The sequence below is a fragment of the Geospiza fortis genome, unplaced genomic scaffold (genome assembly GCF_000277835.1).
Source record: "Geospiza fortis unplaced genomic scaffold, GeoFor_1.0 scaffold7, whole genome shotgun sequence".
NCBI lineage: Eukaryota > Metazoa > Chordata > Aves > Passeriformes > Thraupidae > Geospiza > Geospiza fortis.
Window position 1 is genome coordinate 4,848,327 of NW_005054344.1, and position 17,887 is coordinate 4,866,213.

Sequence of the window (17,887 nt, forward strand, 5' to 3'; positions counted from 1 at the left end):
AAACATCTTTATACAATCTAGTTTGTCAATAAGGAATTTTAAAATATTAGTGGATTGAAGTGATTTTAATTAGTGGATTGAAATGCTTTTATTAAGCTTTGTGTTCTCACTGTGAGAGCAAAATCTTATGGTGAATAGAAAACATTTCCAAGAGATTAATTGATTCTCATGATGATTTTTTTAATGGAAAGGCCTCCTGTTGTCCAAACCATCCACATTACCAGTTGAACTTGACTTTATGTATGTGTGTGAATACAGGAGTATTCACACACAATTTCATTTTTCAAAAATATTCCTCAGGAGATTTGGTTTTGTGCTGATGAAGAATGAAGACAAATATCCAAAACAGCTGTAAAACAGAGCTGCACTCTCTGGCCAGCTCTAAATGTTGTGACAGTTGTCCAGTAGCATAGAAAGAAATTATCAAGTTGCATTTTTTTTGGTAAAGAATATTTGACTTTTTTAAAATCTTCTTTTTGTAGTGGGTTTTCCTGCAAAATGAAATTTTCTTAGATAATCTTAATATCAAGACTTCTTTGTTTTAAAACAATTCACATGGAATTCCCCTTCCCCTTATGAAGTCCCACAATAATAGGGAGCCTCATTTGGGCAATGAAAACCTATGTTCATGCTCTTGATTTGTCACCATGGAGCTCTGGGGCTTCCTGTGAACTTGAGAACATTTGAAATAAAAGAGCTATGGAGCAAAATGTTAGAGATATACCTGTAAAGTTGAACTGTTGGGAAGCATCTTCTAGGAATGTGAAGTCATCATGCCAGAATCTGTGATTAGTAGCTGAAAATACTGTTCATCAAGCTGGTGGAAAGTGGGAAAAATGGTGAATAAATCTGTAATTTTTTCCAGCCGTGAATAAGATTAAGCAGTGTCAACAAAATGAAAGGTTTAGTAGTTAAAAAAGCTTCTGTAAGAGGCTTCAGAGGAAAAAATGAAAGGTAATGCTTTTAAATACGTAAATGATAAAGGAGCTTGAGGCTCCTTTTTAAAGGCATAGTAGACACAAAGCAGACTATGTACCTCTGAGACTGATGCCTTTGATTACGTTTGAAGCGTGGCTTGTGCTTCTGAGTCTCTTTAGCACTTTTAAAAACTTTCACCTACACCTCTAATTGTGTGGATACTGTCAAGTCATTCCATGAGAAAACCCTGCATGCTCCCCATCCATCTTTAATCTCTTGTTTTGCTGGGCAGAATTTTTCCCTGTAGACAAAATATTTGCTGCTGCTGCTGTGAGGGAGCACCAGTTTGTATCTTACATTGTGCTCGACTACCTAAATCACTTGTTTAAAACATACTGTATGAGAAATGAAGGGAATCTTTTCTCTCCGCTGTGAGGTGATTTTCATTGCAGGTCAGAAAAGGCTCAAGGCAGATACTTTTTGGCTTCAGTCCTAAAAATGCCAGCTAACATGGAAACCTGCTAAATGGATGGGTAAAGATTGGGCCTTTCATGCTGTTAATAAATTGGTGAACTGTATCAGCAGCAAAATTGTGTCAGTGTTACTTTGCACCAAAATCAGGAAAAGTTTGCTTGCAAGGCCACATTTACAACTAGAAGTGGCATTTAGGCTTTCCTTGATATACTTGTACAACAAATATTTTAATATTTTTGTTTCTTTGTACTTTATTCTAGAACAGACACAACAAGAATTGATTATTCCATACCATCAAGAGAAAATTGGGCTTTGCCATATTTTGCATGTCAAGTAGCAGCTCTCACAGGCTATTTAAAAAAGAACCTAAACTGTTCTGCTGAGGTAAAGCAAAATTAGTTTCTTAATAAAGAGCTGTGGGTAAAACTGTACTCTAGGTTAGTTACTTCTGTTATTGTTGCCCTTCTGGGCAGAAAACAGTAGAAGTTTTGTTTCTTCTTTTCAGAAGAGCCAGTTGGATTTCACCTAGGCATGTGCAGTTGCTAAACAACTTGTGCCCTACCTTGTCATGCCCCCAGGAGGGTTCAGAGAGAACAGTGTGGTAATAGGCCATGTGCTGCTTGTTTTTGAATAAACAGAGGCAGGATTTTTCTCATGTAAACTGTTTTTCTTGAAGAAGATGGTTGTTACTTTCTTACCCTGACTCTGTCTTTAAAATATTTCTTCTGATTGGCTTGAAATGTTTTTGAATATTTCAGTAATTACTTTCTTCCATCTGAAAGTTAAGCACGTCCAAAGTCAGTATTTTAATTATTTCCCAAAACAATAATTAATTTCTGTAGTTTATGTTTTAATGACCTCTCAGTTACTTGACAGATGTGCATGGGTACAAAATTAATGCTTTTTCTTTTCTTTTTTTCCTTCTAGAAGTTTTGTTATCTTCTGGTGAATGCCTCAACATACACCTTCATGATGATGTGGGAATACAGTCATTATCTCCTGTTTGTCCAGGCTGTTTCTCTTTTCCTGCTTGACAGCTTTGCCCTAGCACAGACAGAGAAGGTATTGGAACTTTTCAGCCTCCTGACAGTTGGGGACTTACAGGCAGCCTCTGAGGTGCCTGCCATTCATACTGCTCAGGAGCGCCAGAGGGCACAAGGCTGAGTGATGAGTGTCTTGCAGCCTGGGCCCAGCTGAAGTGCATGTGATATCCATCAGAAGAATAAAATAACTTCAATCTAAGTCTCTTTTGGACTGCTGTGTTTGGGATAGAAGCTAAACAAAGCTTCTGAGATCTGAAACATCCTTGGAGAGCTAGAAGAGTGATGAATGACATTCCTCCGTTTTGGGCTAGCTGCCTCTTCTTTCTCCTATTCACAGCAGGGTGGGCAGACCAAAGATGTGCTTTGTTGGCTCTGTGCAGTTAAAGGGCTCATTTTCACCCTCAGTGGCCTGTCCTGCACTGCTTTGCCAGTAAATAGACTAGACAGATGTTGAGGGAGAATTGATTTTTTTTGAATACAAGAAAGTATTTAAATTTATTCTGCAAAATGACTCTTAGAACTTTTTCAACAATAATGTGTTCTTATGCTGCCTGTTGCAGTTGTAAATATGCTTTTTTGTACATGCATACCTTTTGGTTTTGTTAGATATCAAACTGCATGCAATTCTAATTCTTCACCTCTTCTTTCAGTTTCTTTTTATTCTGTTCCTCAGTAGTGGGAAATGTTTGATCTATTGTAGTTCAAAGCAGAGTGTATAAGGGAGAAAATGGGTATTTTGGTAAAAGTCTGAAGAATCAAGCATCAAGGTTTATAACATCTGCTTATCAAGTAGTAGATAACAGCAAGTATAGATAACAGTCTGAGTATTCATTCCTGAGACAGGTTAATGAACAAGTTATTTTGAGGGCAAGAAAACCACCTGTTTACAGATGAACTCTGTCACAAACTGTGTGTTCTTACTGGTGCCTTGTAGTTACTGCTTTGTGTGCTTCATTACTCGATGGGGAGACCTGGTAAAATGCTCCTGCTTATGGCATTTTTACAGAATTATTGTGAAGTAATTGTCCTTTAGTTACTGAGGCTGACTGGGATCATTTTCATGTGCAATGCTTTCCAGAGCCAAATGGTACCCTGCTAGATTCATGAGTTGAAGGATTGAGATCCATTAATCTCCTGATTAACAGCAGAAGTGAGCTATCTACTGGTCTAAAAAACAGGATTTATATCCACTGTAGTTTTATCTTATTGTTTATTTTTTTCTTCAACAGGTACATGAGGTATACAGAATCTACCTGTTTTCTGTTATTGTGGGGTACCTTCTGCAGTTTGAAAATTCAGCCTTACTAGTGTCACCATTACTGAGTCTTGTGGTAGCTTTAATGCTCTTCAAATCCCTTCAGGTAAGTAGACTTTCTTCTAAACCTGAGTCTAGTTTTAAAATTTAAACTGAACTCCAAAATTATACAGCATTCTTTAAATATTTTTGCAGATGAATATGAAAAAAAGCACATTTGTGTCAAGATTGCTGAAAATAATGTATATTTATTTGGTACTTACAGTAGCAGTGACACTAAACTTCTTATTAAAGGTAAGATTCCTCTGAAAAAGGGATTTTAATTTCAGAATCTAAATTAAAAGTTGCAGATACATCTTGAAAAAATCTTTTGAAATGTTGCTTACCTTATTGATATGACAGTTCATAGCTTAATTCACAGTTAGTATGAGTTCTAAAAATTGAGTCATTTTGTAGCAACTCAAACAGCTTTGTCTTGTTGGGGTTTTGGTCTTCTGGGTTGAAACAGTTTAGAAATACGCTTTAAAGGACATTTTATCTGTTTCATAAATATGTGGTTTGCTATAACTTGAATGGCCTCTACAGACTAGTCTGAATATTAAAACAGTATTCTTGGGCATTGTGACACAATAGCCAGGAGCAAGTATGAGTGGTAGATATTAGTTTTCAAATACATTTCAAGTAGAACATGGAAACAGAGGCAGGCTTTCCCTTTGTGTAGGGGTCAGTTAGGAGTTGAGATTGCACAGTGGGATTTTAGCCTGGTCTTGTATTTTGATTAGCAATTCCCTCTTGCTGGCCTTTTACACATATTATTGTGTTTTTCTTCTATGCCTCAAACTCACCATGGTTGTGTTAATTAACAGTATGAACTTAAAAGTAAAGAAACTACCGAACCCTAGAAGGCTTGAAAGAATGCTCACATGTCATTAGTTTCCTCTGCCATTCAGAATGACTAGCCTTGCTGTATCTCCAGGAAAATAAAATCCAACCTTGAAAAATACGAGTTAAATTACAGTTATGAGTAAGTTACAGAACTTTAGGCAGCTCAGACAGTCTGTGTGAAGATTACAAATGCTCATGACTTCTGCTCAGCTGCAGTCCTATTTTCTAGTGGAGCCAAGCACAGCACTCTCAGGCTTGCTTGGGAGTAAGTCTGGGCCTGTTTTTCATGATCCTTTTTACACTGCTCAGTAGTCTTTTGACAACTTATTGGCAGCTTTTCACTTGTCCTCCTGGTGTGGTATGGGAGTGGAATGAAGGGAGTAATATTCTCAAGGAAACCCTAAATGTAGAGTTATTGAAGATTACAATGCTATACCAGTACCTTAATTAGCACACTTAATCCATTTTGTTAGTTTTAACTAAATCTTGAATAGTTGATTGTTACCTGACATTTTGTAATTTGAATGACTATGTGGAAACTGCTTCCAGCATTTTGTGTGATTTTTCTCTGCTAAATTAATTTTCAGATGTTCATTCCTCATAAAGAAAATGGGCATTTGCTGAAGTTCATTGAAGTAAAACTTGGCTTAAACACAACTAAGTAAGTTTATTTAAACTCTTTACACCTCCCAAGATATCAAAACTTTTGAAACTGCTCTGAGAAGTGTAACATTTCAGTGGCTTGTGAGAATTTTATAGAGGAGCTAGGGAAATAGTTTAGTTATTTGTTGTCTGGTTTTAAGATTGAAGTAAAAAAATATGCACATACAGAATTTACTTAGGGTATTGAGGTTTCTGAGGCACTTCAGTATTTTTCATGCCTTAGGGTAAAAGCATTTCATGGATTTTTGTTCTCTTGTGATGTTGAAGAATGAAAACTTTCTGTATCCTGTCTAGTGTTTCTAATAAGACTTGAAAGCAAAGATAATAGGGTAAAGGTGGCAGTATGAGCTTTTTATAGCCTGGAAAAAAGGCTCTGGAAAGAGTCATGAACTATTGATACTATCTCAAAAGAGGCTTGGGTTGTGGGTACCCCCAATATTCCCTTTATGTTTTGGAAGAAATTAGGACAAGGGACATCTTAATAGTCAGAGGGAATTGTGATTCTAAGAAAAAACATTAGTATCTGCAAAAGAGTTGGATGTTGGACTGCAAGGTGTCATAGCAACAGATTTTCTGGAAAACTTCCAATGGAGTGTTAGTAAGGAGTGACACACTCCTGGACCCAAGCCAAGATTTGCAATTCCATACAGGAATTGGAACTCTCTCTGAAGAACTGCATCTCTCTTACAAAAAGCTACTTCACAGCCTTTCAGGGGAACAAGTGGAAAATGACATCACACCCAACTGAAACTGTTGGGGAGCTTCTGGAAGACAAGATGTAGGGATGTTGACTATGATGCATCGTTTATCACACACACATACTCATTCTTAAGTGTTTTGCAAGAAAACAAAGGACTCCTGGTCAGGATTTCAGTTTATTCAGCTCCCAGGTATTAATGGATTTCCCTCTTTTTTCCTCCTGGGGCCTTGCTAAATATCACTTTTCAGACTGTCAGACTCTGCAATGAGGCCAGAGATTGAGACAAACTGGGTGCCTTTACGCCTGGAACACTGTGTAACTATGTATTGGAATTATGATTTGCAGCGCAAGAGCTTCAAGAGCTCTCTTTTAAGGCCAGTTGGGACATGCCCAGCTGTTAATCTTTAAACTGATTCTGTCTAATTGAAAGTGGTTCTGTCCTCTAGTCTTCCCTTGGGAGAAAATGAAAGAGGGAGGGAAGCAAAACAAAGTAAGACAAGAATGCATTCACAGCACTGCATGCTGCACCAGTTCCAGTTGAGAATACACACTGACACACTGGCAGTGCTTCTGAGCAGAGTGTATTATCTTCCTGCCTGCTAACTGAGGAAGAAGAATGATGAAGTGGCTTCAGCTGCAGAACTAGAATTTCAACATTAAAGATTTTATTCCTGGCAGTGTCTCAGGCTTCTTTGTGATCTCAGATGACCACTTTCCTTTCTTTGTCTCCTTGTTTGGAATGAGGACAAGCATACCTTCTTGCATCAATATCTCTTAAAATCTTAATCCATCATGACAACAAGATTCTTTTGGTCCCCATAATGCAGTTATGTGGGAGGTTGGGCTTTTGTGATATAAAGGATTTGTAGTCTGGTGTCTTCAGATCACAGATACTTTTTGGGAAGATGGACTTTTGACAGTTACATTAAAGAGTATTTGCAAAGCAGTTTCAAATTATAAAAAGATAATGTCAAAGATGAATTTCAAGTAGTTTCCTATGACATGAATAGGCTAAACTGCAGTTGTTTTGTGTTGGTTGTTGGGGTTTTTTTCCTAATCTATGGGGTATTATTATTGTTTTTAATGGAATGTTTTTGCCTTACTAGGAATTTCACAATGAATTGGCTCCTTTGTCAAGAATCTCTTCAGGCACCCTCCCAAGACTTTTTTTTGCGACTAACACAGTCATCACTGTTGCCTTTTTATATTTTAGTATTAATTATCTGCCTTTTTTCTGCAACTCAGGTCATTTTTAGGAGAATTTGGTAAGTAACTTGTTTATATGAAAAATAAGCTAAAAATAAGAGGCTCCTGGATGCCTCAGGGAATGGTCATCATGTTTGTTGCTCCAAAGTTTATTTTACCATTGAGTTTGTCAGGGTGTGAGCACCAGTGGGAAGGCCCACAAGAGCTTCCTAAAGAAAAGTCTTTTAGTGAGGAGGTTTTTGAGCAACCCTCCTGTCAGGACAGGGAGTTGTCATTGGTTTGTTTCCCTGCAGATGTAATTCCTGTAATAGCTGAGCTCTGGCTAATGTTTGCTGATGTGTTTGTCTCTTCCCACTGACAGAGAAAGATGTTATATTTGTAATTCTCCTTCCAACAGCAAAGTTATCTAATTGTTGCTTGAATTTGTTTTTCTGTTTTGCATTTGGGGTTTTGGGGTTTTTTTCAAGTTTACATATTGAGAAAGATGAGATGAGTGGAGTTGAGAGGCCTTTGGATTTCTAATTCTTCACTGTTGGTTTTTAAAAACACTTGTTTACTGTGATAAAGTCCACTAGCCTTCACTGCTTGGAACAGAACTGAAGTAAAACTGACTCAATTAGTTTTAGTTTCACAGTGATTCACAGTTCCCTTGAGAGGAGGGGTAGTGGAACTGTCTTTGTAAAAAGACTAAGAATACCAACACTGTAGATCCGAGCGTAACTTGTCTTGGAAGCTGAGTGGTTAGGAAATTATCTCTTCCTGATAGAAGATGAATGGTGTAACTTCTCAGATACTGGAACAAATTTCTCACTTGTCTGCAGCAAAAATCAACAGGTTTATTTCAAGGATGAAGGCTTCTAACAGATAAAGATTATGCTGCTGTAAATGAAAATGTTTTCAGGTTGGATGTGTGATAGGATATTCAGAACAACGGAGCAAACTTCTTATTATTTGCTAGTGGTTGAAATAATTATTATGAGCAGTGACTACATTATGTCCGACACCTTTTTGAAGAAAATCTTAAAATAAACCTTTTCCTCTCTCTTTTTTTTAGATTTTTGAATCAGTTAATAATCTCAAAATATCATTTCTAATTTTCATAAGGAAGCTTATTATGAAAATGTAAACAGAAATCACATCATGATAGAAGGAAGTGTTATTTATTCTATGCCTTGCTGTCTTGTTAGTAGAAAACCTTTCACTGCAAGATTTTGGCTATGATTTTTGTTTATTATATATAATTAGAATTTATAATAATGTGACTATAAGCTACTTTTGTTGTCTTTGTTGTACACACATTCCATACACAATTATTATCCTACAGATTCCATAATTCTTTACCATGCTATTGGTAAGAAGGAACGTAAAATGCATGTTCAGCATGATTTGTCTAAATGTTTGTAGAGTGTATGTGCTCTTAAATTAGACTGTCTCTTGGTGCTGGATTACCTTCAAGTAAGATTTGTGGTCATAAGCAGTGATTGCATTAATTGACAGCCATTGCTCCAGAGAGGTTGCAATCTAAATCAAGGGACAGTGGGTACTGATAGATCATTGATCAAGTACAAAAAGCAAGTAAACAGTGCAACAATATTATATGCTATGATATGGAATGATCTCAGTGCACTGCTGACTTAAAACTACTTTTATTGGCATCTTTTCCTGGGATAATATCTGAATTAAGTGATGTCTCATTTTCTCCAACTGCAGTGGTGAACCACTGAAAGAGACAGTTAAACTTGAGGATGGTCGAATTGGAGAGAGGCCAGAAATAGTTTATCATGTAATTCACACAATTTTGCTTGGTTGTCTAGCGATGTGTTTGGAAGGGTAAGTCTGATTTTGATGTATCTCTTTTGAAATCAGCAGAGTTCCTTGTTGGACATGATGCACTGTTTACCCCTTTGAAATCACTCTTTTTCAGAAATAATTTTGGCATATACTGATACTACTTAGGAGTAGTAGTCAAAGATAATTTTGATTATAAATTTGACATGGCTATATGAACACTTATGCTTGGTCTCTTGAACATATTTTCAAGCTTTAATGCAGCCAAGATCTAAGACATGAATTGAATCACATTTTAATAACTTTCTTTATGGTATTTAGTGTAGAACTTTGCTGTAATTATTTTTAGCAAGAACTTGTGTAGTGTTTTGATGAACAGAATAGTGCTGGAATATTGGGACATGGAAGATTTCTTATCCATCTTCTTTTGTGTAGTCTACCACGAAGTGTACCTTTGCTTGACACATTAAAGCAGTAGCAGAACTAATTTCAAAAGTATTGTGTTAGTCCTTAAAGCTGCAGAAGCTGATGTTTGGAAGACGTCGTTGTTGTTCTAATCTTGTTTATCAGCTTAATCAGCTTGAAGATGTCAGACTTGTGTTTTTATTAGGCTCCTCATCTTAAAATCTAAATATTCACAGATGTTGCTTGAAGTGAGCAGACTATTGTGTTATCCTGTAGTTTTTCTAAGTTGACTAGTCTACACTTAAGAGTTAATTAAATATTTTCCTTTCCTTTCTTCAGGAAGTCCCTTATAGTACATTGTCTGTACAGCTTTGTCAAATAGCTGCTTTTTAACCCTTCTTGGCTGGAAAACCAGCCAAGTGACTCTACTATTCTTTGTTTTTCTTTCATCCTCCCCTGAACTCTGTGAAGGATTTTGTCATCTTTTACCTTGCATCTTGCTCCTCCATCTCATAGCAGATAATCAGGTGCCAGCTCTTCTGCTAGAGATTTCCTTGGTTTGTCCTCCAGTACCATCAAAGTTGACCTCAGATGTTTGAACATCCAGACCCTGTCTGACATAAGAAAAAAATCTGAATGTTTTTATAATAGTTTGAGTTCAGAGGCATACACAGGGTCCCAACTAAGTTATTGCAGTGTTTTTCAGAATGAAATATCTATGGACACCTTATGTTTGTATGCTTGCTGCATTTGGTGTGTGTTCTCCTGAACTTTGGATGACGCTTTTCAAGTGGCTTCGACTGAAAGCTGTGCACCCAATACTGCTGGTGAGTTGCTGTTGCCAAAGTCTTGGAAAATACAGCTAGCAAGTATATAGCTTTGCAGACAAGAAGTACCTAAGACCCATGAAAGAACCCATGAAAACAACAGGTTGTTCTGTGAGCAGTGGATTGCATATGGTCTGCTTTTTCTGTCTTTTCTTCTTAGTGTCACTTGTTCTCTGGTACCTGGTGATAAAGTTGCGTTCACACTACAACCTTTCCTCATAAAAAGCAGAGCTGTCTTCATCTCCCTTTCACTCTTCTCAATTTCTTTTAGCAAATATTTGAGACCTCAATCTCTCTTTCATATCTAGTTGGGATTGGTTAAGAAGGTCATGCACTTTTTAGGAGGAATGCAGGAGAAAAAGTACTGGTGCACAGGGGAGGCGTAAGCTTGGTTCACTGAGAAATGGGGTCTTTAAATGGTATAGTAAGGTGAATATAACTGCTGAGAGTTAAACTGCTTCACAAGAAATGGTAAGTTGAATTACTTTGTATAAGATTTGTTCATGTATGGCCATTATAGAGAAGTGTTGTGACTGAAGATAAGCTTATGTTACAGAACAAACAACTCCCCTGCTTCCAACCCTAGCTTTATTCTCAATATGACAAAAGTTGCTTTGTGTGATTTTTAGCAGCTTTGTGCATTGGTTTCATTAATAAAATAGGGATAGGATATTGCTTACCCTAAATTCAAGAGGCATATAGGAATAATTATATTACACTTAGATGTTCATTATGTCTCCTGTGAAAATACCATTCACTGCTGTATCAGAAACATTGACTGTGTTCTTTCAGTCAAGGAGTAACAATATGTTCAGCTATATGGTAAGCACATTCTTTTATATACCTCACGTTTTCTGTGATGTAGACCTGCTTTTTTACTATTAACACAGTAGATGTGTTAGTAGCTTAATATCAAAGGAATGCCTTGTGTGCATTCCTTACCAAATGTTTTCTGTACCACAGAAGCTCTTTTCTCCTTATTGCAAAGCAAAAATTGTATCAGCTAGAATGATGGTATGCTAAGAGATGGGTTTCTGGGTCTTGCATATCAATAATGCTAATCTGAACATGATCAGAGGTTTGAAATGCTTGGTTTTTTCCTTTCTCACAGCATTTGAATGTGAGGTATTTACCTTTTTCTGTTCCCTATGTCATATGCACGTGGAATCACTATTACTTTAGTAGCAATTAACTGTCCCTAAAATTGATGGTAAAGTTTTTGTAAGTCAAATGAAGCCTTCCATGGTAAATTAGGCAAATTCTTGTTTGAGGAAATTTTTTTGTCTGGTGGAAACCCACAAAGATTCACCTACTGTCACCCTAAGGTTTCAGGCATAAATATTGCTCACTGTATGAGCAGAATCAACAGACACCTCAGAGTTGGAGCATGATGCATAATCCACTTTCTCTAACATGTACTTTCTAGGCTCTTATTCTGAGTATGGCAGTTCCCACTATAATTGGATTCAGCTTGTGGAAAGAGGTAAGAAAATTTCCTTTGTGGAGTTTTCTTTGTATGTTGGCACAATATGAGTCAAAATGATGAGCAAATATAATGAAAAGTACTTAGTGAAATTAAATATATGTGATGAAATTGAAGGCTTTACTTTTTCAGTATAAGGTATTTGACAACTTAATTTTTTAACGATCGCTTATTGTAATTAAACTTAAATGAAGACTATTATGTTTAGCTGTTAAGCTTTGGATGTATAAACTGACTCGACAAAGAAAATGCTGCCAAATGAAAATTCAGGATATTGAAAACTATGTTGCCTCAATCTTAGTTTTAGTGAAAAGGCATGAAGTTAGATGAAGTAAAATTACAGGAGGCCATATGCAAATAAACTGTTTGAAAAGCTCCCATCAAATTATAATGGAGTTAAATCTTTGTGCTGACCATTGTGTCAAGGTGTGTACCTACTACAATACAGTGGAAGAAAAGACACAGGTGTTTCCATGTTTGAAATGAATACTTAGTTCTTTATTGCAAGTCACAGACAGACTTGGGGTAGAGTATTTGGAAATTATTTCTTAAGCTCCTGTGAGTGCAAAAAATATGTGAAACATCTCATGAAGTGTAATCCTCTGCTATACTGGCACGGCTTTAAAATAGTTTGGCTAGTCTGAGAATTCATATATAGAAGCCAGTCTTGCCCAACAGTATTTTAACAGATTTTGTAACATCTATCCTTCTCTGTTGTAGCCTGACTTTTTACATGTTTTTGATGGAGCAATAGATACTGTCTGTAAAAAAAGCTAGAGTTGCTCAAAAGAGTTATGAAATCTATTAAAATAGAGGAAACTAGTGTAGTTACCCAAGTAATTCCTTTCCAGATTGTTTTAATGAAAGCACTGTGGGGTTTTGGACTCTAGAGGGCTTCATCCATTGCTGATCCAGCTTCTGCTTTTAAGCAGTGGTGAACAGTTTGCTCTCCAGGCTCACAACTGGTCCCTGAGATTGGGAATGTTGATTACAAGTAACAGAGCTGCAAAAATGCCTTGAGCCTCCTAATCTGTTACCGTGGCTATACAAGGCTGACTGTATAGCTCAGCATCTTTCTGCTTGGCTGCCTTCTGACTATGTCTGGCATAGTCCCTCCTCTAACTAGGTTTTTCCAGGTGCTGTGGTTGATGAGTGAAGCAGGTTCTCCTTGGGGTGGCAGTAGCAGTTCCTCTTTTCATCTCTCTGTTCTGGGCGTAGTTCCAGTGTATGTGTAACAGCAGTGCTGTTTGTCCCTGACACAAACCTATGGCAGCTCTTCTTGTGCTGATTGTAGACTGCTGCCACTTGACAGCTGAGTTGTCCAGGTAATGGGGGTGGAACATCCTCAGTTAAAAGCAGGCGTCCGCTTCTGTCTGTCCACTGTGGCTGTCCCAATGTAAGTTGTCTCTTTAATCTGGCAGAACCTGTAAATTTCATTCTTTTCCAGAAGAGCTGGCATCCAGGAATTTAGCATTTACAACAGCATGTACATGAACCAGTTCTAGCCCCTCAAGGCTGGCCAGTTTCCAGCCATGGCTTTTTCAGATAAATGCACCAAATGGCTCAAGAACTTAACAAAATTTCCCATCTTAGTAAAAAAGGACCTCAAACCTGGCAGGGTAGGGAAGCCATGCTGCAGGGTTGCAAGCTGGCCTGGTTTGAAAGAAGTGGCATTATATCTCACAGAATCCCTCCTTTTCCCAATATGCTTTTCAAGAGCATAAACTGAGATATCCCACTTCACACAATGTAATGTGCTCTTCTTCACTGCAGTGATTGAAGTCAGAAGCAAGTCTGGGCACATTACCAGGGCTCTTCTAGGAAATTTCTTCTCTCCTGTCTTGCTTGCATAACACCTTTCCATCAAGTCACAATAGTCCAATCCTTCCTGCTCAAGCAGGTTTACCGTGAGAGATTTATCATCTTCTTGGTTCAGTGCCCTTATTTGTAGACATTTGCATATGACCACCTGAACTATGGTTTTGATGCATTTAAGGCCACTTGATGTTGATGAATGTTGTTGCTGCTACTTATGTATTTATTTTTAATTATAAGTATTCTAATGAAATAGAGAGAGATGAGAACTTCTGTTTAACACACTTATTTTGGAGAGGGTCTCCTGCTGTCAGGTAAGTAAATGTTAAGCTGAGTTTTGCAAAATATTCAAGCAAAAGTGCCAGTCAGGGGGGAAAACTGTTGAAACCCATTTCTGTTGTGTCAATTAAGGCCTTAATGTAATGAGATGCTCTATAGATAATTTTTTAAACTGTAAGTAACCAAAAACATTTCCATCAGTTTTTCCCTAGAATAATGACAGAGCTTACGGAACTGCAAGAATTCTATGATCCTGATACAGTAGAACTGATGACATGGATAAAGTAAGCATGAAGTCCAACATTTCTATTTTACTGCTTTTGGTAAGGGTATTTTTATCTCAGCAGTTTGTGGAGCTACCTCTGTCAAGCTGGGTTTTCCCGTGGTATTCAGTGATGCATGGGGGAAGAGGTTTTATATTTTAAGCTTGGTATTGTTCCCATAAAAGAAACAGGAGTTTATAATGGATTACAAGGGGAGATCCTGGAACACACAAGCAGGTCATGTTTAATGTTGTTGCAGACCTAGTTTCCAAATAGCAGGATCTTAGATCTTAGATCTTGCTAACATTTCATTAGATTACAGGATTCATGTTGATTGTAATGCCAAAAACCCTGAGATGTTGTGTACCTGAGCCGATAAAATTAAATGGCTGAATGTGAGGATTTAGACTTTTGTCAGGATACATGTGGTATTCAGACTTCCCCTTTGACCACAGCGAGTATGGAGCTACGTTATACAGCTCATACTGAGCATATACACAGCTAATAGCAAGTCAGGTTATTTTCCCAGATTTATTTTTCTTACCACCAAAGGTTTCAGAATTGCATTCTGCCTCATTCAATTTAACTTGAAACTATGTCGTTAGAAACTGCTTTTCTGAAAATTAGATCCCTTGTGTTCAGATAACTTAGCTTTAACTGTATTTTTTTAGAATATTGCTTTCTGTATTTATGTAGTCTTTAACGTCAACCTGTTCATCTTCACAAAAGGCAGGGCTGGTAATTAGTGTTCCAGCCAATTTCTTCTTCTTGTTGTAGTAGTGTATGTTGTTTGTCACTGCTGTAGCTCTTCAAGGCAGCAAGTGGAATAATGCCAAGTACCTAATGGCTTTTATGTTAGTCTGCATATACTTCAAGTACATAATTAATCATGGTGAATTTCATTGAGATTCAGCTACGAGCAATTTGACTACCCTTATCTGTAGCAGCTGTTCTTATTTTTAAAGAAAATAAGGATTTTTTTTTTCTTATGGTTATAGTTAGCTATCCACACTGAAATTTTAATTCAATGTCATTATTACAGTATATTTTCTCAAAGTCTTCTCTCTGATAATAGAACTTTAATTTGAATTTTCTCTACAGAAGTTGCCAAAGTCTGTAATAAAATGTGACAATGACTCTTTTCTTTCACTAATACAGAAATACAAATAGTCAAAAAATTATACCAAACCCAGAAATCTGATTACTGTAGACATTATTCTGCATGCTGACATTATTTTCTCATAGATGATGAAATACATGATCAGAGCTTGCATATGAAATACATACTAGAGATCAAGTTACAGCAATCACAAATCATTCCCTTACAAGATAACATCATGTTGTTTCTCCTTCTACCTACCCTCTCTCCCAAGCTTGTTTTGTCACGAGTTGGCAGCCATTCAGAAAAACAGAACTTGGATCCATTCCAGGACCACTCTGGTGCTCAGTGGATTGCATGAGGGGAGAACAACCATCAGCCCTTGCCCCAGCAGGAACCCCTCCTTTCAAACTGCTATTGCTGCAGGTCTGCCCTTTCCCTGGCAGGGAAAGCACTGCCACAGCAACACCATCACCAGCTGTAATGAGAGCCCCAGTGATACTTTCACCTGCTCCAGTTCATTCTGCAGCCCCCTAGCAGATCCCACACACAGTTGATAAAGTTGTTTTGGTGAGTGCATGCAGTACTCAGGGTGTGTTGGTGTTGCTTTTGCAGACGCCAGGCTCCCGTGGCTGCCGTGTTTGCAGGCAGCCCACAGCTCATGGGTGTGATTAAGCTCTGTACAGGATGGATGGTGTCCAGCTTGCCTTTGTATAATGATGATGATCTTCTGAAGAGAAATGAGAATGTGAGTATCCGATTCCATAAATGTGGCATCTCACAGGAACTGTCTTCCTCTTCACCCAAATGTAATGCAAAAAAATCAAATGTATTAGACGGGAAGAGGACATAGGAGTCCAGTGGACATGGAAAGGATTATCAAGTATATTATCAGTGCTTCACTCTGCACGGAAACAAATATCAAAATATTATTTCTGAAGACTTTTCCGGCCACTTGGAGTATGTAAGATGAGAACTTGCCATCATCAGAGATAAATACTTCCCATCCAGCTGACCATTGCCTCACTGATTTCGAAACCAAACTTTTTATAGCTTGTGTACATATAGTTTGTCATTGCAGGTAGGTCATTGTTGGGGGGTGTGTGTGTCCCAGTGTTTAAGGTATCACTGATTTTTGCATTGCATGAACATGTTTTCTTAATTTATAGATTTATCAGATCTATTCAAAGAGGTCAGCAGAGGATATTTATAAGATACTCACATCTTACAAAGCCAACTTTCTGGTTATTGAAGATTCAATTTGCAATGAAGTGGGACCTGTAAGAGGATGTAGAGTTAAAGATCTGTTGGATATTGCTAATGGTCATGTAAGTATTGGTGAGAATAAATGAATGTTTGAATGCATAAATAATGAAATTGAAAATAAATCTTATAATGCTGGTCTTATTTTTCTTGCTGTAATTGACATGTAGACAAAAGTTTTAAAGGTGATCAGTTAAGTTTTGGATTGTCTATAACTTGTAATCTTACCTGATACTATTAACTGCCCTAATCCCTCCTAACACGAGTATCTAGCTCTGCTGCTTTTCTGACAATCATTAAATACCATTTAACTGTATGTAAATGTTTAAGACTGACACCTGAATAGGTTGTTACAAAAGCAGTGAAGTCCTGCCTTAAAAGGCATTCTTTAGTAGCTTTGAAGATGAAATTCTGAAATGGATAAACTCAGTTCTTCTAAAACTCTGGCTGGGATGAGGACCAGCCTGCCATTTAGTTCAGGATAGACTGGTTCTGATGAGAGTGCAAGTCTATTCAGTTCAGCCTCGCAGATGGGTTAGCACACCAACAGATAGCTTAAACCACATCTGCTAGAAAGGCTGGTTGAATAAACTGCACCATGAATGCTGCTTCAGTCATTGACATGTTCTGTCTCTCTGGATGTTGGTAGTGCTGCTCTTGCTGCTTAAATAGGGAGTAAGATGGGGTTTATAAGGTGATCTTACTGCCACTTGTTCATTGGCTTCTTGGAAATCCAGCAAAAATTTTGGTTTTATAAAGGCAGGGGGTGGCCTTAAACTCACTTAGAATTTCATTGCTTATTCTCAGATCAGCAAGAAAGAGGGAGTTGCCAGTTACCCCTAAGCAATATAGGAGTGGTATATTATTAGGAGATTACTCTATATTTCCCAAGGAATCTACAGCTGGTGTCAGGTTCACTTCTAGGTTTCCTAACTACTTTATCCCTGAAGGATATTGTCCCCATTTTTCTATTAACTTCCTTACCATTGCTGAAATCTATTATTTCTTTCCTGGTCTTGCTGCTAAAATAATGTATGCTGTGATTATTCCAGGATATATCCAATATACTGTACCATAACTAAGTGTGTGTGTCTGAATAACCTCCATGTTTGTTAATCTGCATGTTACCTATCAGTTTCTTCTCAGATCTGTGTTTGCATGAGTAAGTTCCTGTTTCCTCTTCACACTTAGGATCTCCACTGGAGCAATTATCCACAATTTCAGGATTCCATGCCCACATACCCCTCCATCTCTCGTCTCCATGCTTCCTGCATGCTTCTCTCTCACACATAAGCTTGATAATCCTTCTTGTGTTTTTTGTTGTGGTTTTTGTTATTGTTGTTGTTTTGGGGGGAGTGGTTGGTTTGGGTATATTTGGGTATTTTTTAGAAAACTGACATCATTTGTTGTGTAAAGTTAATAAAGTTTATTGTCTCAGGAAGCTTTAAACAACTCTCTCAGTTTGCTTGCTAACAAAATTTGAGTCATATTGGAAGATTATCAAGATACTCCAAAGTAGTG

At 37.5% G+C, this 17,887-nt stretch overlaps 1 protein-coding gene across 1 annotated transcript in view; it reads left to right on the plus strand.

Moving 5' to 3' along the window:
- DPY19L4 (dpy-19 like 4) overlaps positions 1–17,887 on the plus strand; it is a 29,073-nt gene that overhangs the window by 4,885 nt on the left and 6,301 nt on the right. The window contains 12 exon segments of the mRNA XM_005422900.3: positions 1,588–1,776; positions 2,320–2,454; positions 3,665–3,796; positions 3,886–3,984; positions 5,163–5,236; positions 7,045–7,203; positions 8,855–8,974; positions 10,044–10,164; positions 11,591–11,647; positions 13,943–14,025; positions 15,719–15,851; positions 16,273–16,431. Of these exon segments, the coding sequence (XP_005422957.2) occupies positions 1,588–1,776; positions 2,320–2,454; positions 3,665–3,796; positions 3,886–3,984; positions 5,163–5,236; positions 7,045–7,203; positions 8,855–8,974; positions 10,044–10,164; positions 11,591–11,647; positions 13,943–14,025; positions 15,719–15,851; positions 16,273–16,431 (1,461 nt within the window).